This window comes from Acyrthosiphon pisum, chromosome A2, assembly GCF_005508785.2.
Source record: "Acyrthosiphon pisum isolate AL4f chromosome A2, pea_aphid_22Mar2018_4r6ur, whole genome shotgun sequence".
Taxonomy (NCBI): domain Eukaryota; kingdom Metazoa; phylum Arthropoda; class Insecta; order Hemiptera; family Aphididae; genus Acyrthosiphon; species Acyrthosiphon pisum.
In genome coordinates this window covers 65,864,946-65,888,796 of record NC_042495.1, presented here as the reverse complement: position 1 = coordinate 65,888,796, position 23,851 = coordinate 65,864,946, and the positions used below count along the sequence as shown (strand labels likewise).

At 28.2% G+C, this 23,851-nt stretch overlaps 2 protein-coding genes across 5 annotated transcripts in view; both read right to left on the bottom strand.

Annotated features, from left to right (window-relative positions):
* LOC100161483 (sterile alpha and TIR motif-containing protein 1-like) overlaps positions 1 to 4,915 on the bottom strand; it is a 15,654-nt gene extending 10,739 nt beyond the window's left edge. For 2 of the 4 annotated variants that reach the window (XM_029490101.1, XM_029490102.1), the window contains exons 1-3: positions 4,832 to 4,915; positions 4,660 to 4,761; positions 2,861 to 3,209 (exon numbers count right to left, since the gene is read on the bottom strand). In XM_029490101.1, the coding sequence (XP_029345961.1) occupies positions 2,861 to 2,881 (21 nt within the window). In that variant the 5' untranslated portion in view covers positions 2,882 to 3,209; positions 4,660 to 4,761; positions 4,832 to 4,915. Of the gene's footprint in view, positions 1 to 2,860; positions 3,227 to 4,659; positions 4,762 to 4,831 lie in introns of those variants that run through there. The other 2 variants (XM_016801898.2, XM_016801896.2) reach the window with 2 other exon arrangements.
* Positions 4,916 to 11,072: 6,157 nt separating this feature from the next.
* On the bottom strand, positions 11,073 to 16,037 carry LOC100159182 (sterile alpha and TIR motif-containing protein 1-like). Its single transcript, XM_001947552.5, has 6 exons — positions 15,734 to 16,037; positions 14,881 to 15,053; positions 14,257 to 14,785; positions 13,032 to 13,854; positions 12,076 to 12,228; positions 11,073 to 11,892 (listed from the first exon to the last, which is right to left on the bottom strand). Exons 2-6 carry the CDS (start codon positions 15,016 to 15,018, stop codon positions 11,751 to 11,753), a joined length of 1,785 nt encoding a protein of 594 aa, XP_001947587.2. The 5' UTR covers positions 15,019 to 15,053; positions 15,734 to 16,037; the 3' UTR covers positions 11,073 to 11,750.
* Positions 16,038 to 23,851: the final 7,814 nt, after the last annotated feature.

Here is a 23,851-nt window from a genome sequence, read left to right as displayed (position 1 = left end):
CAATACCGGTATTAAGAAATTTCGGTTTCGGTTTCGGTTTTGAATACCAGTTTCTAAATGTTTCGGATTCAACTTAGCAATACCGGTATTAAGAAATTTCGGTTTTGGTTTCGGTTTTGTATACCGGTTTCTAAAGTATTTTCAGGGGGCTATGTCGTCTATACAATTATCATTCTTTGTTCCGTATTGTCAATTGTCATATATAGTATTTGCTAGTAACTTTAATTTATGTCATTACTATTTATAAAGCAACTAATAATTTTACGAATAATGAAATGTTTATCAACAAAATTAATTATGATCTCAATTTTATTATGATTATTAATTATGTGTATTAATGGAATTTACGTATTTAAAAACACGTCAGTTAAAAAAAATAACGGTTTCCAATTTTTTCAGATTTTGGTTTTGAATTTAATGCCGGTTTTCAATTTTTACGGTTTCGATTTTGAATTTAATACCGGTATCCAATTTATTTCGGTTTCGGTTTTAAATTATAATACCGGTATCTAACTTTTTCCTGTTTCGGTTTTGACTTTAATACCGGTATCCAATTTTTTTCGGTTTCGTTTTTGATTATGGTTACGGTTTCGGTTTTAAAATGGTTTATAACGGTTTCTGAAATTGGTTTTGAAAACGATTTCAAGCCCTGCTTTTTTTTATTGTTTAATAATAAATGTATACTTAACATGCTAATGTTTGTTTCATAATATTTTATATTAATATGTTTTTATATTGTTCATCGAAAGTACATGTTTAACTTTTACATTAACTAATTATTTGGGCAATTATAATTTTGTATTTTTGTTTCTTTGTAATGCGTTACCTACATTACTATGTTGTTATATCAAACAGGGTTTGTTATGTAATGAAAAATCAAGTGAATATCCAATGTCGTAAAACTTTGAACTTTTTGAATAAAAATTTAATTTGACTTTTCAGTAAACATAATTTTTTTGTTAAAAGTAAACAAATATTTGAGTAATTTTGTATTAATTTTTCAAATTATAGTTGTAAAAAGAAACATTTTTATAAATATTTTCTAAAATTAATTTTTGTAAACTTTTGTGATTTTGACGAATATTATCAAAATACTAACTTTAGATGCTCATAAATAACTATTGTAGATATTCTGTACATTTTTTTAGAATTACACCAAAAACAAAAATCGATCCCGCTCAGAATGTAAAATAACCGTAGATAGTTAAATGTTTTACCAAATGTAAATACTTATAGGCATTTTCTATGCATGGTATAATCTTAAAAATAATTTCCCCCTTTTGAGCTATTTATATATATTTTAAATATTAAATTTTTTTTGTTTTTATATTATGAAATTTGTGGGCTCAGAATCAAAAAGTGGTTACCTCAAAATATCAAATTTTTCAGGAAAGCCATCTAAAATGAATCATTTTAACTGATTTTTACATAAAAAAATTAACAATGCTGTTCTGTGTTAACTGTCAAAATTGGTTTTTATTTTAAACAGACAAAGAAAGTAAGAAATAAAAAATATGAAAAATCTCCGATAAGAACCAACATTTTCTGCAGGTAGAAATTTTTGGTTGTTAATATATTTTTTTCACATAATAGTAAGAACATTTTAATTTTGAATTAAATATATTTTTTTACTCAGACGCTACCAACCACAAAATAATAAATTGTAAATTTGTAAGCCAAGTGGCGGATTTGAGGTGGTGGGGTGACTAAGAGATCGCCCCTCATCCCTCGCAAGAATTGGAAATATGATAATTTTGATTCTTGCTTAGTACGTTCTGAGGTATGACATCTATTTCAGGACAATTAGGCTTTATCCACATTTGGACTCACGTCTCCTTCCATACTGAATTCAGGAGTTGTCCGAGTGTGATCCAATGGCATTGACAAATTTGTATCCATTTGAGTATGGTTTATTGTTTTTGGACATATAAAGGACTAGGGTCGGATCCATCCCATGATAATGGACGGAGGTATTAGAGTAAAGGCCTAAATGAGGGGGTGTAGGGGCTTATAGCCACCCTAAACACTTGTATGATAACAATTTGTTCGCCACTCTTTTATAGTAAAGTGTTGTGTGTCCCAAATTATCGTTTATAGTACCTATTTGATTTAGGTGTATGCAATATTTATGACATATAAAATAATTTTTTGTGATTATCCCCTTTTGATTCACCCTTGTATAGGACGCAGCTAAGGAATAATAGATAACTCAATCTAGTTAAGTTTTGTGATTTATATTCCATGTCAGATGATAACGATATTCTTGTGTCTTATCAAGAGTATATAAAAAGCAAATCTATAACCTAAGTAGGTAGTGAATATTATAAAATATAAAGTTTTAAATCTAGCAATACTATACTTATTTAATACCTAACCTAGTTATTTTTAGATAGTATATTTAGTTTAGTTTTTTGTTTAGCTCGTATATTTTGAATTACAATTTATTTTTTACTATAAAATCTTATTCAAATTCAAATTTATTTTATATATTCTAAATTTCTTTAATTTTTCATTTTATTAACAGTACCTAGGTACCTAATAATATCATTGGTACAGAATGTATATCCTATACGGGAAAATAAAATACAAACTATATTAAATCATTCCTTATATTATGGTTATAATTAATTTATGCTATTGAGATAACCATTTTCTGGCTAATCTGACCTTAAGCTCGGATATGTAATAAATGGTAAAATGAATAGAATGCTAATCACGACTTACCTAAAGATTTTAAATTATAGATACTTAAAAAGATTTACAAAATTTTTTGGGAAAAATGCGATATTTTAATTTCAGACGTGTGTAATTTTTACTTTGCACATATACCTACTATAATATTATATAATACTATAAATACCTTTTCAGTGCCAAAAATCATATGGCCGCGCAATTGATTGAGATGACAAGCCAGCGTGTTCAATCAATATTTAATATCGTCTGAAAGTCTTGAATATTCGCACAAGCATGTTCATACTTGATGGTGGTACATAAACAATAAATTGTAACGGGAATTAGTATCATCTTCCGATACCGTTATACCTGCTGCGCTAAAACAATTAATATATTACGATGACGTAATGTAACATGCTTAGCAACGACTGGTGACACTCAACTGATTTTTAATTTGGCACTACATCGTATATAAAGTTATGCACGGCAAAACATCAAATGGGTATTTCGGTCGTACGCGCACTGGTTCGCCCGCACTGATGGAAACACAGTCATTAGACAATGAAAATAATGTGTTATCTATTTAATATTATAGGTATACATGTTATTAATTGAAAAAAAATTAAAATACTGTGACATACCTTTGTAAGTTTGTTTTGCAGAGTGTTATTCGGAAAATATCTTAGTAGTAGATCATCGGACAATAATAAAAAATGGATATTAAAAGTATTTGACAAGATAGGATGGTTTTTTTTTGTATAGATAGAAATTATTAAACTTTGCAAATTAAAAATTATTTAATGATAATTATTGCGTGTAGTCGTTATTATTATCGTTACTGCAAATGCGGAAAACATTTGACATTAATATTTGTCTAGGTTCCAGTTGATTAAAATAATGTAATACAATATTTTAATCCCATTACAAAATGCATTATATAATATATAAAATAATATATATATCTCTATTATACATAAAAAATTTGAAAAATAGTTTCGTCAAATAATTAACATGGTAGCCAATATTATAGTTATTTTATCAATTTTAAGATATAGATTTAAAGAAGCTTCAAATGAAGATTTCTTAATGTACACTTTTTTAATAAAAAAACAACTATATCAACAAATCACTCATAAAAATATAATTTTAATTTTCCAGTTAACATTTATTTTGATAGAGCTACACAAACTTATGAGAAATTTAGTACTACATTTTTAATTATTAGATATAAAAAGAAAAATTTTTTATGAATAACAAATCAAAATAATTTACAAATTTTCATGATTTTTATGAATTTTATCAAAGATCTAACTTTAGACGCTCATAAAAAACTAATGTTCTTTTACGCTCAAATTGTTATTGTTTTTCCACAACAACAACTTACGAGGGAATCTATCATATTTTTAAGTTTTTTGACAGCGTGAAAATTTTTTTTCGACATTATTTTAAAATAAAACTAATAATAATTGAAAATTTCATACGTTTATAAATAGCTCAATATTAGTCAAAATATTTTGTAAATCGTATGGTTTATAGAAAATTCTAATATTAACATTCAGTGAACATTCCCTGTATCGATGGTAATTTTTTATAGAGTTAACCAAAATCTAAAACAGATTTTGCCCAAAACTAATTTAGCGCAAAATTTCCCGTTTTTCCTTAATTTTTATTTTGGCTTTCCCAATGCACCAACTAGAATCACTTTCCCACCGGAAAAGATACTGAAGTTGAAAATCAAAACATCATTTGACTATTTATCGTGTATACAGACAAAAATAAAAAAAACACACATCATTGTAAAATCAAGACATTCATCAATCCTCTCAGAATCTAAAACGAAAATGGGTGATCTGTTGCCACGGAAAAGTAAAATTCTCAGAACCTGATACATATCCACAAGAATCTAAAGAAATTTATTGCATATGGTGAAATGAACAAACATTTCAGACAAAATATCAGAGTTTGTAATAATTTATTTGCACTCACTTCTTTTAATTTTCACCATGCTAATATGAATTTGGGTGGCAGTATTTCATCCACGATAATTGTTGGTCAAGTGAACAATTAAGGCTACACAGAGCCTAGCATCTGAAAAACAAAAATTTGGTCAAATTTATATTAAGGACGATGAAGTAGCAAGATAAAACGCTCGACTCACCAAAAAACATATTAAAGATGGTTGGCAAGTGAAGCCGTAATAATGCCTAATAATGTAAATAGTTCATTAGCTAAATATTCATAATTTATGACAACGTATTGTTCATCCAATTTTTGTTAAATATTATACTAAACATCCTAAAAGTATAATATTACTGTTAAATAAAATTTAATTATAACATAAATAATGTCTAAAATTATTATTTTTTGTAATAATTTATTTTACATATTGAAATAATTCAATGAATTAAGAAATATTAACTATTTTATAAATTTAATGATTTGAATTAGTTCCTTGTATATAAAAAACATTCAAACTAAATACATCAACGAAAAATTGTTTGACGACTATAAATCAAGTAAAATAAAAAGTAAAACATAACATGAGTTCTGTTTAATAGTAAAACAAATTAATAATAATTGGACACATTGTCTATCATTTGCTTTTGTCATGCCATATACATGTTAAATATTTTTCTTGGCAATAATTTTTACGAAGCATTGTGTTGTTGAACAATAAACTTTTACCGTCAACAACAATAATATTGGGAAAACATACTCGTTCAAATGTTAGAATTCTTGAAATTCTTTTACGATTTCGAAAGTCCTGACACATAGATAAAATTAAAACTATGACTGCAAATGAATAATAAGTGTATCAATCTACCAAATAAATACCTACTTCCTTCATTTATTTTTAATTTATTAATATAATTCATTAAAAAATCAATAGCAACAAGTATTTCAGTTTTTCTTAAAAGTCTATAAAATTTTGATACGTAGTCAACAATTACGAACCGATTTTAATAATATTTAAATAGGTATTATATAGGTATTTAACTGCGTACAAATTATTCCGTATTATAAACTGCGAGCGTGACGATAATACAATAATAGGAATTACCATTTTCCATATACCCAACAACAATAGGAGTATCAATTTATATACAGGATGATTCTTTAAGTGTAAAACACTCATTATCTCAAAAAGTATTAATGTTTTTGAAAATATTTTTTACACAGTTTCAATTTGTTAAAAAAACAACGTTATTATTAAAAAAATATATTTTTAAATATTTTTTGTCCTTATAATTTTTTAAGTCTTTTACTTTTTTAAATGACAACATAGTTTTAATTACATATTCCAAAGCAGAATATTTTTCTAAGTATTTTAAAAATCAAATTTAGAGCGAGTAGTTTATGAGTCAGTGTTTAAAGTTTAGATGGGCGGAGTGGAGTGGTATAGGGTTACCCCGCTAAATGTTTGTCCACTACTCCGCTTGTCTAAACTTTAATACTTATAACTCATAAACTACTCGTCCTAAAATCGTTTTTTATGTATCAAAATACTTAGAAAAATATTTTGCTTTGGAAAATGAAATTAAAACTATGTTGTCATTCAAAAAAGTAAAAAACTTAAAAAAATATTTAAAAATATGATTTTTTAATAAAAACATTGTTTTTTAACAACTTAAAATTATGTAAAAAAAATATTTTCAAAAAAATTAATACTTTTTGAGACAATGAGTGTTTTGCGCTTATTGAATCACATCACCCTGTATTGTAAAAAAAGGTTATCTTTAAAAATATGTTATTTTAGAAATACCTAATTATTAGGCCAAAATGTCGTGTATTGGTTGTCAACAATAAATATATTAGGTAAAATCTGTGTAAAAATATGGTATCAAATATCTTATAGTGTAGTAACCTGTATGATATTAAACTCAGAACGTAATTAAATTTGCAATGTTAGAAATGCACAATAACAAAATAAAGAAGTTAGCCGAGTACTTATGCACTTTATATACAAATACACAAATAACCTTTGCTGTAAAGATACTGTAAGATACTGTATTTTCTAACTGAATTCATTAAAATGTACATGTATCAACTATCAATAATATTTTGAACGATATCTGCTTCCTTTTATGTTGGTAAATTTTTCAGCTGTGAATGGCTTATGGCTTATAGCGTATGACTTGATCAACTAAATGTATTAACTAATAAGTAGTAGGTTAGGTAGTAACTAATAGGTAGGGCTAGGATTAATTAATATGCAATATAAAATAGTAAAATATACAAAAACAATATAAAGTATACAGTTTTTTATTATCGATAGTTTACAAACAACCATTAATATAAATAATCTTATAACAAAAGAATCTTATAATTTAAAAAGAAACTGAATAAAGTTACTTTTTAAATTTTATGTAAGCACCAAGCTAATCAATTTTTGTTACTTTTAGGTACTTTTAAATAAATCTACGAAATATTAAAAAATGTTTTTAGTTAAATACAAAATCACTGATTTGATGAAATTAAAATTATGACCATAATATAATGACGTAGAATCTTAGTTTTAGCACTACTTTTGGTTAAATATACAATAAAGCAAGGATTTTTCATATTAATCGTTTACCATTGCTTACTTTTAATATAAAAAGCTTTATGTAAAAAAACAATATTTTATTTATAACATAACAATATTATACATTTTTAATATTTCTTATAATTTAATCTTAATATGTACATAACTTTTTTTTTTTTTATTGAACAATAATTTATATTAACAATCTATATTTATATGTAGTACAATAAGTAAATGGGATGTGGGTTGATTAGCGGGAGGGGGAAGTCACCCAATGGTGGCACCCCGTGTAATACGATGTACCTAGGTACGAAAAAATACAATGAAACAAAATTGTAATTATCTACTGAAAATTGTAATATAATGATTATAACATGATAAAGAAATTTACTTTTCATGGATTATAACTTATGGATTAAATGTATACACTAAAATATCTCAGTGTTGGGAAAGTACCTTTTAAAAAGGAATTCGTTCCCGTTCCTCGTTTCTGTTGCAAAGAAGGAACTCGTTCTCGTTCCTCGTTCCTGTTGCGAAAAAGGAACGCATTCCCGTTCCTTCACATTTTTTTTACGATCAGAGTGGTTATCAATGGTGTTTTTTGCGGCCAAATTTTAAACCAGAAATAATTAGCCAATTTTTATATTCATTATAATAAAACTGAATTTTTAATTTCAAAACTAACAGAAAGTGGCGGAAAAACAGTAGTTTCTAAGGAACGCCGATTTTTAACAAAAATGATTTGGTTTATTTGTTAGAATTCAAAAATTGTATAGCGTAGACTTGAAATTTTTTGATGGTAAAACTTTCTCCAGTAAGAAGTTTATTATTTTGACTAAAAACTCACTTCTTCACTTAGAATTGTTTTATTATTTAATAATCAATATAATATGAACACGTCTATAATACTCTTTACTCAGTCTATATAAAAATATTATATAATATATATATTTCATATTATACATAAATAATTGATATATGTTATCATTTAAATTTTTATACCATTATCACAGTAACATCGTTTATACCACAGTTGTACAACCGTGGTTTATACTATCATTATGAATGATGCAAATCTCGAACTATTTTAACTAAATTAAAATATACCAACGATACCTAGGTATGTGATAAAAATGAAAATGTTGGGATCACGGTATATTGTTTTGTACTATGTGGTAATTTAATATTTACTAGTGACTGATGAAGTGATACCAAATTACCAACAGTAAATATAATAGAAAATAGTAGAAAATATTATTAAAATTAACTTTCATTTTATAATTTGAAGAACGAACATTTTCGTTCAAGTTACTTAAAAATAGGAACTCTTTCCCGTTCTTCGTTCCAATATTTTAAATAGAATACGTTTCAAGCTTCGTTCCTATAAAAGGATCGCGTTCCTTCCCAACACTGAAATATCCACGTTCTACATTTTATAAATTTCCAAAATAATAAGAACCCGGTTGTCTATTTGATATCTTTAACTATAGAGCGTTATAATAATATGACGTAGCATCTAGCATTGTGCACTAGTTTAATTTAAACATAGATAGGTAGTCATAAAACATGAATTTTTCGTTATTATATTTGAAAAAATTATGCAATGATATGCATTGTACATATATGCAATATATGCATGTAATAATATGCAAAATAAAAATACATTTAAGATGATTCATGGATATTACTAATCTAATTATTTGTAGAAACTAGAAGTACGTTGCAAAAAACTTCCTAAGTATATAAATTATAGCCTTAGGTACAATATAATAACTAATAAGTAATAAACATTATCTATTATAACCTACCTATATTATTTTATTCTATTGTCTACCTTTGTTTATAATAAACTCATACGATTGGCACATTATCTTATTGATTTTTATTTTGTATTAATTTCATAAGATATTTTTTTTTTAGATTCTAAGCGAAATTACGTTCGATTTTTTGTGTCTTCCATCGCGTTTTGAAGCACAACATTAAAATAATTTTGTCCAACCAATGTTCAACTATCTACGGGTTTATCACTCAATATTCACAAATGCAATTCTATGCCATTCTTTAGATATCGAGTTCCTATTTTTTTTTTGATTATGATATCAGTGACACATTGAAACTATATACTAATATAGTTAGCAGCTAATATGCTACTAGGTATATGCTAATTACACGTGCAAAAAAGCTGATTGTTAGTGTCACTACAAAGAGTGGCTTTGACATTATTTTTTATACTAAATTTTTACATTCCATTCAAATATAGAAGTGTTCAGTATTGTGTGCAGTTAGGCACTCGAAATTCTTGGTCGTGTTACTCTGTATTAAACGTATTATTTGTGCTCAGTATAAAATAGCGGACATACTATTTTGTATGTCCTTGTAATGTGTACTAAAATTCTGTAGAAGAATATGAATTCCAATATATTTTGTATTGTGGGATCCACGAAAAATTTTATTATTAATCATAGTTTTCTAGCAGATGTGTAGCGTAAATTCTTGTCATTTGCAGGGAATATATCAAATTTGAATTAGATCACGTACAGCATGATTATTACCAGGTTCGTTTGTTTTATCTTCTTGCTAACCTACAAGAGATTTAAAGCCAATTTTGGTTTTTTTAATCAAGTAACCATCAAGTAGATGCACCATCCTCCTTGGCTGTATATTAATTTTATAGTTTTAAACTTCCTTCATTTTCTTCATGTACGATGTATCATTTCTTTGTATCTGTATCCACCACTAACTATGGTACTAGCCACTAATCAGCCTTTACTTCCTAGGAAGGACTAAAGATCATGCGGATTGCTAATGTAGAATCATATTTCTGCTATTCTTAGTATATTGTTCCCACTTCAATATTTTGTAATTTTCGTGTTTTTTTTTGTTTTTTTTTTGTTTTTATTTTGCTTGTATACTTTCTAGTTAATATAAGATACATTAGTAACATTATTATTGTAATTTCTTAAAATTAATCTATCTATCTGTGATTTTAATGAATAAATTATAAAAATTATGGTACCGAACAAAAAACTCAAAGCATTATTCAATTTTAAAATTATGTTGTACAGAGTATTTCAATGTGGACGAAAGATTAATTAATTAGTATAGGATATATTGAGGACGTTGGAACATTTCTCAAAAATAAACAAAGGAAAAATACTTATACATATATATTTTATTTTATAGTACTTTGTACCTATCTACTTGTCTGTCTTTACTCTATTAAATCTATATATTTGATATATTTATATATGTACTCATAAACTATACCTAATATAAAATATTGATATTATTTATACGAATTGATAACTATAAAAAGTGGAAAATTTTGACTTAACAATTTTAATTTTGGTGTAATATACATAAATATTTTATACTTATAATAATACATTTTATAAATTTAGATGTTTTATTTTGGCTTTGATTTTTATACATTTGGTACCTTAGTGATTATACTGGAATAGGTATAATATTTTATTGAATCATTATTTGTAACATACATAAATAATAACTTTTTAACTATTAATTATTATTAAATATTAATTGAATATAATAATTAATATTAAAATGGTGGATCAAATACAAATTAAATGTAATTAAATTATGTTTTTTCAACATATTATAATATCATCCAATCAATGTTCATCGCCAGATATGTGGGTTTTACTCAAAAACATAGGTTCTCATATTTAGCACTATTCAATTTGTTATATGATTAAACAAAATAAATTCTGTCTTGGAGAGTTCTTTAATAGACTGGCATACCTCATCATGTCTATTACTGTTGATATAATTGTATATCAGTTATCTCAAATTTACTTATTGCGTGGACAATAATAAAGTTGTAAAGTTTTATAGTAAATAAAAAAACCGCAAAAGCATTATAACATTTTTTAATTCATACAGAATACAAAATAAGTAATGAATTCGAAAATCCATATATCTACAATATTTCATAACATAGTCGTTGTTTTTGGGCTTACATAAATAATTGTAACTTATCATAATATAAGTAGATTTTACACACTGAATTTGATGTAAAATTAAAAATCAGTCAAATACCCAAAGTTGAGAAAACTTATTAAATTCATTTTAAATTTTTACTTCGAAAACCTTATTGCTTTTTAACACTAACATCTAAAATATTATACAACTCAAACTATAAAATGCATTTGAAAGATAAGTAATATTATTTTACATATTTTATAACTATTAAGTACAAATACAAAATTAATTATAACATAATCAGTTAAGACTGATTTTGGATAACGTTAAAAGTATTAGGTACAACATAAATTGTAATATTTGAAATCTACTCTAACCTAACCTAAAGTTGATTAAATAAAAAACCTATAAAAAAAATGGAAATAGTTAAACCTTAATGTAAAATTAACTTAGATTTAATCATGTTCGAGGTATCGTTCAAATGTAAATTTAAATATTTTTTTATAAGCGTACCAACCAACAAGTTAAGATTCACTTGGTCGACTTTGAAATATAAAATATTTTTCAAAGGTTTTGTTTTGCTTTCCATGTACATGGTTATTGTATCCATTTATGTAAAATCAATAAAACAATTATTGATTTCACTGTTAAAATGATTGAAACATTTATCCTTGATAGCGTTTAGTATCACGATGCGATGAATACCGTTTGTGATTTCGCACTTGCATGCCAGCTGATCTTCCGTTATAGACCTAAGACATATTAAAATACATAATATGTAGTAATATATAAAGTACAATTTAAAATTAAAACAATAACATGAATCAATATTGATGATCATAATCATCTAAATTTATAGGTAGTAGGTACATTTTCAAAACAAAGTTACAAACAAATTATATTTTTGGAAAACAATAAAAACTAAAAAATCTAACCTGATCGATTCACAGTCGAACCCAGCATTCAACATAGAATACGTATAAATGGAGAACTCCGGTCCAATTGATTGTAAAAATGAGTTTAAATTGGTCGGGTCTATACAGCTATAGTCGGCCAACTGTTTTAACTTGTGTAATTCCCTCATAAATCTAGAACAAAATTAATAAAGATTAAAATAATATGATCTATCAACGATACATCAACTGTTGGTGGTATTAAAGTTATGACAATGTATTATAAAGCTAACATTTTTAAAAGTTTATACTACTAGTTGATAATAATTTTAATTAATTATGAACCAAAATAATAAACATGAGCTATATTTAAAATTATAAAGGGGATTGCATTCAGATATTATTACTTATAAAAATATATTAAGAGCATAGCAAATTTAAAAAGGTGACTTATCACTTATCAGTTGTCAGTATGTTGTGGGTAAAAAATATTGTGGTTAGTTTAATCTTAATAATTAAATAGATTCTTATTATATAGAACTACTAACTATAGCCACCAGAAGACTTAGGTACAATCGAAAATAAAATCATAGTTGAAAATAATTTCAATTGTGTGATAAAAATAATTTTTATTATTTAATTATAATAGTGTATTATTCTCATCCGAAATCGACGTCATCGTAATTTCAAAATAATTAAAAACAAACCAACTTAAAAACCAATTATATCCTTATTTTTCGCGTGCCACGGATGCGTCATCCCTGATATAGACAATATACTTATTATTTATTAATAAACTAAACATACCTAGTAATATTAATTCCCTAACACGTCCCTAAAATCGATTAAGTTTTTAAAACAGATTTTAACCCTAAATCAAACCGAATCGTTTAATTTTTATATAGTCTGTCTTTTTCACATTGAAATAGAAAAAAATAGTACAAAAAGGTTTTTTCGGACCAAGAACAATATTAATATTTAACCAATAATGTACCAACCTTTTACGCATAATTCCGTTGTGTATCCCGACGAGTTCCTTCAGGCGTTCCTCAGTCAACGTCAACAGCCAATTGCCGTCCATCTGGTTGCCCACCAAGCGTTCGGACCATTCTCCGAAACCAGTACTCTTGATCCACTGGAGGACGTCTTCGACCGTCCACAGCGGAACTTTCTGGCTGAGCGGCCGCGGCACTTGTTCACCGATATTCCACAACGCTTGTGCCGCTAACCCGGAAGTCACGTCGTTGAGGGAACCGGCCAACTTCTTCAGCGGTTCGACGGCGCTGATCGACCTGAAGGTTCCGAAGATCTTGCCGTGGCGGAGCTGACTCGAGGGCTCGGCTTCCGCGCAAAAATGGAAGGCGGCCAAAGTGTGTGCCACGCGACGGTCGCAGCTCAAAACCGGGACGAGCCGCTGAAGCCAACCCCGGCCTTGACCAAGGGCGTTGATTTTAACCAGATCCGCCGGAACGTGAGTGGCGACGAAGGGGTCGATCAGGTGAAGCGCGTCGCACTTGACCATGGCCGCCTCGATAGTTTTGTCGGCCGCCAATACGGCCGTGGCCAGCAGGGCGTAATATTTGACGCTGTTGTCCGTGTTGAACGCCAACGTAAAGAGCCAAGTGTGTGCGTGACGATGGACCATCATATTGTGAACCTCGGGGCCACCGTACAGCGATAAATTTGCAAGTGCACGTGCACAATTTCGCAGGGTCAGGGTATCTCGTCTCTGGCACTCCGCCAGTAGCATGTCTAAACCGTTCAGTTGGATGACACGCTTACACGTACTTTCACTGTGTTCGAATAACTTTGCGAGTATACCTATAAGACAATTTAGATATTACACGAATAATTAAAATGCTGAGAAATTATGGAAGAAGAGAAAAAATATTGTAACCAATTATCTGCATTATATACTTTTGAACGCGCATACGTTACAGTATATCTGCAATATTATATAATACATAATATAGGTGTATAAATATTATAGGTACCTAATATTGATTTTGACGAGGTGATTTAACTTAATTAATTTAATTTTTAAATTGAATTTACAATTTGGTTTTAACTTATTGTGTAATTAATAATTATAACTATAATACGAGATATTCTGACTTGGATATAAACTTTTTATTATTTTTAAATTTCGTCGCTGTTAATGTGTTTTCGTTAGCAAAATTCAAAATAGATTAAAAAAAAATATATGTTTGCATAACATATTACCAGTGCTGACTATCGAACGGTTGACCGGGCTCTGCTCTTGACTCCAGGACTTGCGTACCACGCGCATGACTTTATTCAGACCGTGTTGGACCACGTAGTCTAGATTTCCTGGGTCGAGACATTCCACCAATAGCCTGGCACTGGTGTATTGGAGTTTCGGGTCTTTGGACATGCAGTTTTTCATCAACAAATCCATTCCACCACTGTCCCGAAACCGGTTGTGCAGAAAGTTATTTAGCTCGTGAATCGTCTTCGCCTGGCACATCAAGTTGAACAGTTTGTTGAGCATAGTCGGTCTTTGGGTATCGGTGAACTTGCCGGCAATGAGTCCCTTGACAGCATTCTCCAGGTACTGTGAATACTTTTTAATGGCGTTTACCACGTCTTGAGTGTTGGCGATCTCTCGTATCTGGTCTAGATCACCAAAATTGGTGTTTAACAGATAGTTGTCATTCCTGATCTCCGCGTGAGTTTTTATCACGCGGGGTGATGATCCATCGCTGGCAGTAGATGAATCGGTCTGTGTAAGCTAAAACCAACAACGTTTATGCAAAGTTAGCAACAGTCGACCACCGAGGCGGACATATTAACGTGAAACAAAAAATAGATATATCAGAAGATTACTTGATAAGAAATGTCGCCGACAGCATCTCTTGAGGGCAGACTCGCTCGATTATCGTTTGTATTGAATGTAAAACTAAACTGCGATGAAGTACTCGGCGAGGAAATCATTTGTCTCTGTTGCAACGCGCCTGGAGCCATCTCGCCGTATGGTTATCTTGGTCGGTAATAAATCCCTTCAAACATTATTCAGTTTACTGTTTAGGGTATCACTCAAATGATTTAACAGTTATAAACTAAAAAACTAAAACCAAAATTAGTTATCAACTGATAACTGTTGTGTAGGTTTATTATAACCTTGTGTGCCATAAAATGTATTAAAATGTAGTTATAAAAGCTTGAAGCATGTTCTAACTGTGATTCATGTTAAAATAAATAATAATTAGAAATTAATAAAAGATACTCGTAAAAACTCGAATTACAATATTACGTAACAAGCATATTGAACGATTCAACAAAAACGAATGAAATGAATTGCGCATATTATAAACCATAACTCTATTAATAATACTATTGTATTATAATATAATTATTAATTACCTGCTAATTTAAAATAAAATAAATATAATTAAATACTTTGATTTCAAGCTAAGGTAAACCAAAAAAGGTGCACTCGTGAATATTTACAAGTAAATAAAGAATTTAAGGAATTTAAGAACTAGTTTTAAATTTATATACAAGTCATAGGTAATAATATTGTTCCCGAATAGTTGTTACTAATGTAACAACTATTAAAAACGAAACTTAATAGTTTCGATTGCATATAGATATGCAGACGCATAAATAGTTTGTTTCTAGTATTTTAATTTATATGTAAAGTATAATATTATATTATAGATAAATATGTAATACATACCTTTCTGAATCGAACTAATAGATTCGTTTTTCTAACGCCACAGCAGATATTTTGATGTTTGAATTAAGTGAGTTCTCCAATTTTCAAATGTTGATTTTTTTGACAAAAATAATATAAGAATAAGAAATCAACGACATGCATCGCACTGACAGAAGAGTATGTATAAAATGATATCCACTCACTTCTATTTATATTGACCGCGAAGACTAAAATGACTCCGTCAACTCAGATAAGACTCTCCACGATTAGGTTAGGTATGGAGGAGTGGGCTATAATATTATAGTTTACTAAAGAGTTACATCCCCAAATTTTTTTGGTTATTTTTTTACTCATTATTAAGAAAAAACAGGGAATAGCTTATTTTTAACCAAAGTACCAACAATCCAAAAACATGATTGACGTGAGTAAAAATAAAAAATAATTGTTAAATTAAATATAAAATGTAATAATTAGTAAATAATGTAATTGCTAACAATAAAAAAAAAAAATTACGTTTTGCTTAACATAGCTGAGATTTCTAAAATACAAAGATTTGATAATATAAAATAGTAAAATTATAAATTTTTAAAAATACATCATTATCGTCACGCTCGCGAATTTACGCATTTACGCAGTGAATAAAATATTATATCGTAGTAGGTACTCGTTAATTTAAGATGATAAAGACATATTTAAATTAAGTATGATATCAAAATAGTTACTCATATTTTTTTTACAAATTAATATGAGAAAAAAAAAGTAACTTAACTTAGTTTAAAATCAGTTACATTTTTTTAATAATTATTAATGATATTAATGAATACCTATACAAACGTTTATTGGATACTGGTAAATTAGTAATATTTTTCTTTTCTTTTTAATCATTTTTGTCCTGTTCTGGTTAGTACCTATGCATTATCTTATCTAGATGTACTATTGTGATAGTACTAATTGTGATTATGCTATTACACTATAAATATAAATTATAATTTATTACTTATAAGTTATAACTATACACATAAGCGCAACTAGGAATGCTGAGACGGCTTATCCCCCACAAAAATGAATCGTGGCTTTCAAAACAATTAGTGGCGCAAATAGGAAAAATGTTTAGGGGAGGGGCTCAAGCCCCAACACATTTTTTTTAAATTATAATTTATCGGTACATACTTTTAAGAATAGTATACTATTATTTTTTGAGGGGGCTTTGTGTGAATTTTTGGGGGGGGGCTAAGCCCTCCTACGCCCCCTATACCCCCCTATTTGCGCCACTAAATCTTATTCAACCTCTTATAATGTAAATTCAAAATGAAATATGAAATATGAATAAATAATCATAATTAAGAAGACGCTAATACGCTATACCCGCATGCGTTGTCTCCGTCTTACAAATGTACTACATAACAAGAACTGTTATGCGACAACTATGCTCCCTATATGCCTATATGCCATAGGGCTAAATATATATATTTTAGTGGGTTTTACCCTACACGTGAATTGTGACTGGTATGTAATCTTTATTTGGTATGCGTAATTGTAGCCTTTTAAATACATTATTAGTAGTATAAATCTATAAGAAGTCACCTTCAACCAGCAAAAGTAAGAAATTTTTTATATTAATAGCTGTTACTGAAACCAAAAGCGTCAAGTGCGTAAGACAAATTCCTTAAAAATTGTGACTAAATACGTGTACTAGGTATACGTATATATTTATTTCAACATCTTTATCAGCATTCATTGACAAGGCACTATAATTAACCAATTCACTGGTGCATATAAAAATAGCATACTTGTATAGGTAAAGTAAAATTTTCTAAATTTAAAAGGTGTCGTAAACGTTTAGAATAGTTTTCGCAATGCACTTACCATACGTCCCGTTGTAACCCTAAATGTACACCGGTGTTGTAAACGATCTTCCAAAAAAATACGTGATTACAAATAGTTCATACAAATTTTTACCAAAAGTAAACTTAATTAAATATTAATTTATGTAAAAGCATGTTACATAAAATATTATCATTAAAAATAATACAAAAAAATACGAGCAAATAATTTATGAAAATGTACTTTGTTTGTAATATGAAAATGTTATTATTATTTATTACTTTAGAAAATTTTCGACACTTAGTTGAATCATTTGATTTCCACCATTCTTCTTACGAGTAAAGGGAAGCTCCATATTGACAACTATATAGATAATTTTTGTTTCATAAATCGTAATACACAATAAGCATTCAATGTGCTGGGTACAAGATTCATTTAGTTGGTCAGGGGTCTAAATGTTGCCCTTATAGTTAGCTATAACAAATTATAGATCGTAAACATCATGGCAGACCGCTTACGACACCAGTAAAGTAGATGTAGTACCTATACTTATGGCATCGGTACCCACTTATGATTTTGACTCCAAGAAGGTCGATATAGGTAAACCAATCACCATCAATAATAAATTAAAATAATATACTCTAATAATTATACAGTGAGACATTTTTCTAAGCATATTTTATTTTCGAATACAGTAAAGCCACCTTATAAGGGACACCCTATAAGACGGAAATCTCCTTACAGCTAAAAATAGCAACAATCCCGAATAATATATCCCCTATATCGGGCCATACCTATGTGCTGTATATTTTAAATTTTATAAGTCTCCCAATAACGGAAACGCCTTTATAACGGAAAACCCAGTTGGAACTGAGAAATTCCGTTATAAGGAGGTTTTACTTTATATTCCTTTGAAAAAAGTTACTTACTGAAACAAACATGATGAGGTACCTATACTCACTCCTTTGTACACAATTTTGTGCGAAATAATTTATTTAGTTTATTATTTTAATTAGGAGTAAAAAAATTAAGACGTACATTTATATAAATTATAAATTACATAATATTATAGGTAACTGTTTTATTCTTAAAAATAATGACTTTGTGTTTTGATGATATATAACTAAACTTATAAGATACATTGTTTAGTTTATTTACATTATGTATATATTATAGCCACGTATATAAGCATATCAGCTTGTTCATAATTTTATTCTAAAAGATAAGTATAATTCAATAATTCATCGTAGTAGACCGCATGGCGTAGAGCACGTACTACAAGTGCCACGTGCCTAAGACGTAAGTTATTAGTCCGAGATTTCCTCAAACCTATGGTCTAGTGGTTCCCAACCTAGTCACTATGGTTCGCGAGACATTGTGCAATGATGACATTGTGTGGAGCCCGCGAGTAATACCTAAAAAGACAAGTGGTTACCGATCTGCTGCACATAGGTGTCTAGAATATGGGTCACAGTAATGAATGACATAAATTTAAAGCTGATTTAATATGATATAAAATAATTGTATGCGAAAAACGATTCAGAGCGAAGACGAAATTAAACATGAGAAAAAATAGGAAAAAACATTTTTTTATTGACATGTTGCAACAGTATATATTATAGCAGCTAATAAAAATTTTCTTATACCTAAAATTAGTTTAAAAAGAGTCATATGGGAATTTTTTACCTTTGTCCGCCCCTACCCCCTCCAAAGTACCAACTAGATTCATTTTCCTACCAAGAAATATGCTGATGAAGAAAATTGAGGCATTTTTACTGTTCCAAAAGTTGATGACAGTGGTGAATTTACGGGGGGGGGGGGGGGGGGGGGGGTTATCCTGTGTACAAAATTTCTACCAGAAGGAGTGCTTCGATTTCCATATATATAGTACATTATCTTTTAGCAAATTGGATCAAGGTGGTACTTTACGGAGGTAATTTTTTGATTTTCTCAATAGTTCTTTAATGCCACGGGAAAAACCACCGAAAAATTACGAAAAACCGCTGAAAGTAGGATTTTAATTTCTAATGCTTTGTTTTAATATTTCAATATTAATTCAACTTACATATTATAATAAATAATAACAATATAAAATATCCAGACTGACAAACCATACAATGATATATTATAATATAATTGAATTCAAGTTTAATACAATCCATTTTACATTGATCCACTTGTAACCTACTGTACAGCAGAGTGACATCCACTTACCAGCTTTTTTTAAATTTGTTTTGTACATATTATTATTTAATAATTAAAAACTCAAAAATTTCAAATCGTCTTATACATATGGTATATTTATTTAATAAAGGGTAATTTGGTGGTTAGGGGGACTTTGCCCCCCACAGTTCTGTTTTCTAAAAATTATCTGGACCCTCCCCATGACAAATTCCTAAATACGCCACTGGTTGATGATACACACAAATAATAAAAGAAATATAGCACATCATTGTAAAATCAATGCATTCATTGTTACGCTCAGAATCTAAAATCATATTAAACTTTTAATATAGGTAATATTGTAATCTACCTTTAATAAATATAATAATATAATATTCACATAATAGTGATTTTTGTTAATTTGTTAACAAATACAAAACTTTTACTTAAATTTGAATAATAATAAACTTTATTAGTAGGTATTTAATTATCTTGTAAATAAGAAAAAAAGGTCTAAAATTCCACTGGTCCGTGACGTATTGAAAGTTCACTAAGTTGCCTGCTGTGTTAAAATGGTTGGGAACTGCTGGTTAGATTAGTTGACAGCTACTATGTATACATATACATATACATGACAAAACCAAGTTCATGGTTAAATAATAATCTGTAATAATAGTGAATAGTCAGTTATAAATCATCACCCATTGTAACGTAGAACACATAGATGTAAAAAAAAACAACTAACAAAAACAAATTTTTTTAGATGCATTTATATCACAACAGGTATCTTTTTATTTGTTAATTTGTTGAACAAATATATTTTATTGAAAATTGCATTTTCTTCTTAAATGTTTTACTTAGTGGTGAAGTGATTTTCGACAAATTGTTGATTCGAATATTCCATAGATTTCCATACCAACTAGATGAATTCACATTCCTACCAGAAAAGATATGCTGAAGTAGAAAATTGAAGCATTTGTACTGTTATAATGATAGACACACAAAAAATAAATAAATATTAATAAAACAAAAATACTTAGGTAGGTACTTACCATTGTAAAATCAATACAGATATTGCTCAGCTTAGAATCTAAAATATGTACCAACAAATAAAAGTAAATAAGATAGGTACAACAATACAATTATTAATGTAAAATAAAATCCTTATAAATATTATTGGAAACCCTCATAATATGTTCTATACCTTACTATATTATATTAGTGATATGACGTGACAATTAGTTATGTTTTAAAAATAGTTCTCTAATAAGTTATGACAGTTAAAAATACTATAGAACTCGCTCTGCTGTATCATGATAAGATAAATGATATTATTGTTTGTAATAGCTTTGTTAAATTTTTATTCAATGACTATGAGTAGGTACAGTGACCAAGGCTGTATCTGGGGGGGGGGGGGGATCCAGACCTCCTGGACCCCATAACCGAAATTTCTTCAATATGTCGTGTTATTAAATAATTATCAAAACCTAAATTCAATAAAATTACAATATACATAGAAGTACTAGTTAAATACTAGTACTTCCATTATTTTTTGATGAATTATATTAAAAATTTCGAAAGAGGATGATGTGTTAATTTTATGGACAATGGGGTTGTGATAGCTTCGTAGGCTGCTATCTGTTTTCTAATTTCCAAGTATCCCAGTATGTGAGGCCATGGGGGACTCACATGAAACATATAGGGCTATTTATTTCAGATATAAATTTCTGAGTGTGTTCAGGGGCGGACTGGCAGGGCGGGTAAGTGGCCATATCCACCCAGGCCCTCTAGAAATTTTATGTTTGGGCCTCGAGTTATATATTTGTTACTTTTAATAATTTTTCAATTCCTCACCGTAATCATTACAGTGAAAACGAAGAATACAATATTACAACACTGTTTACAAAAATAAAACAACTGGAACAGTCCGGCTGCAGCTGCGAAGGCTATAAAAGTTATTTTAGATTGATTTTTATAATAATAATAATAATAATTGTTTATTCAATGAATACAATTTTTGAAATTTATTATGTGATAATGCACGTCAATAGATGCTATTGGTAGAAGTTATGGAACACTTAGTAATTTATTATTTTTTTTAAATAATAATAGTAATTAGTATTTAAATTAAAAACATACATTTTTTTTTGAAATTTGATATTTTGAGTGGAATGATGAATGTATTGATTTTACAATAATGTATGTTTTTTATTTTTGTGTCTCTGTACAAGATTAGTAGTCGAAATAATGCTTCAATTTTCAACTTTAGTATCTTGTTTGATGGAGAATTGAATCTAGTTGGTACTTTGGGAGGTCAAAATTTAAAATTCCCAATAGTTTTTAAAAGCACTAAATAAAAATTAAGGAAAAACGGGAATTTTCGCGCAAAATCGGTTTTGGCTTTTGGTATAAGTTTAAAATAAATTATCATAAATAAATGACATTTTCACTGAATGTAAGCCTCAATAATTAGCCTTTGAAAAAATTTTCAAAATATTTTGACTTGGTTTGAGCTGTTTACGGATATACTCAGTTTCTATATTCAGCTTTAGGTTTTTTTTCTATAAATGTCAATAAAACATTATTTGTTGGGTAAAAAAGCTTGAAAATTTAATACAGTAGCTCCTACTATATTGTTATGATGACATTTGAAAAATATTAATAATCCTTAATCACAGGTTTTTTTTATAAGGATTTAAAGTTCATATATCGACAAAATACGGGAAAAATACGAAAATTAGCTTATTATTTTAAGTTAGAAATTCATTAAAATTTTTCATTTTATTCTATAATTTTAAAATGTAATACAAAATTCTTCATAAGTATGTCTACCTTTATCAAAAAAAAATATCTACAAAAAAGTCAAATAAAATTTTTATGAGCGTTTGAAGTTCATATTTTTACAACATTGGATATTCACTCGATTTCTCATGTACCGGTTTTGTTATTTTATTGTTATTCAAAAACTTATTACTGCTGAGGATTGAAAATTTAAAACAAGATTCCACGTAAATAGGTAAATATATAAATTACTTTATTCACAATAATATCATCAAATTTACTTTGTAATATCATATGCTGACTGACCGTTTTCGCTCAGAATCGTTTTTATTATACAGTGATGTTATATCATTGAATTCAAATTTAACACCAATCATTATAGTGACCCACTAGTAACCTACTTGTACAGCAGAGCGACACCTACTTGCCCAATTTTTATATTTTATTTATATAATAAAGCTTAAAAATTGTAATATTGAGGTAATCTGTTTTATTTTATTATGTTAAATTTAGTTGAATATAAACCTAAAGAATTTTTTTAATTATGTTATAAGTTCCTTAAAAATATATTTTATTTAAAATATAAATTGTAACACGAGTCTCTTATTTGGTAGTTTTGAAACTTATTGGGTATATTTGCGTCAATAGCATGAATATTGAACAGTTAAATAATATATGATATTGGTTAGGACTAGGGAGTACAATTTGTGAATGTATTTCAACTGTATGGTAACGTGTTAAATTATGGACGAGATTGAATGTGAACTGTAAAGGTATCTTAAATAATTTACATAAATTATTTTTACCTATTTGTTTGTTCTATTTGGAAATAAAAAAGGAACTAGTTTATTTTCTAAAAGAATGACTTCTTATTTTTTTTAAGGAACAGTGAAAGAAGTGAATTCCCTTTTTTTTAAAAAAATAATTAAGAACAGAACGAATTTCTTTCTATAATAAACATGCTAAACACTGATCTACTATGTATAGTTGTAACTAGGGATGGGCCGATACTAAAACCGATATTGGTGGTATCGGGTTTATCGGTATCGGTTTTTTTTTAAACCGATATTTGAACCGATACCAAAAACAAATTTATCAGCATAATAGCATTGATTATAAATTGTAATAGTTAAATGTAAAATGATAATAGTATTTCGGTTGATAGTATCGGTGATATTTTAATATCGGTTCATTGTTTATGCTGAAAATGTTGGTTTTCAAATATATCGGGTATCGGTTTTTTATCGGTTGCATATATCGGAATATCGGATATCGGTAAAAAGAGGTATCGGCCCATCCCTAGTTGTAACTATAAATGAGACAAACATTCAAAGATGTATCTTAAAGTTAAAGAAAATTATTATGATAATA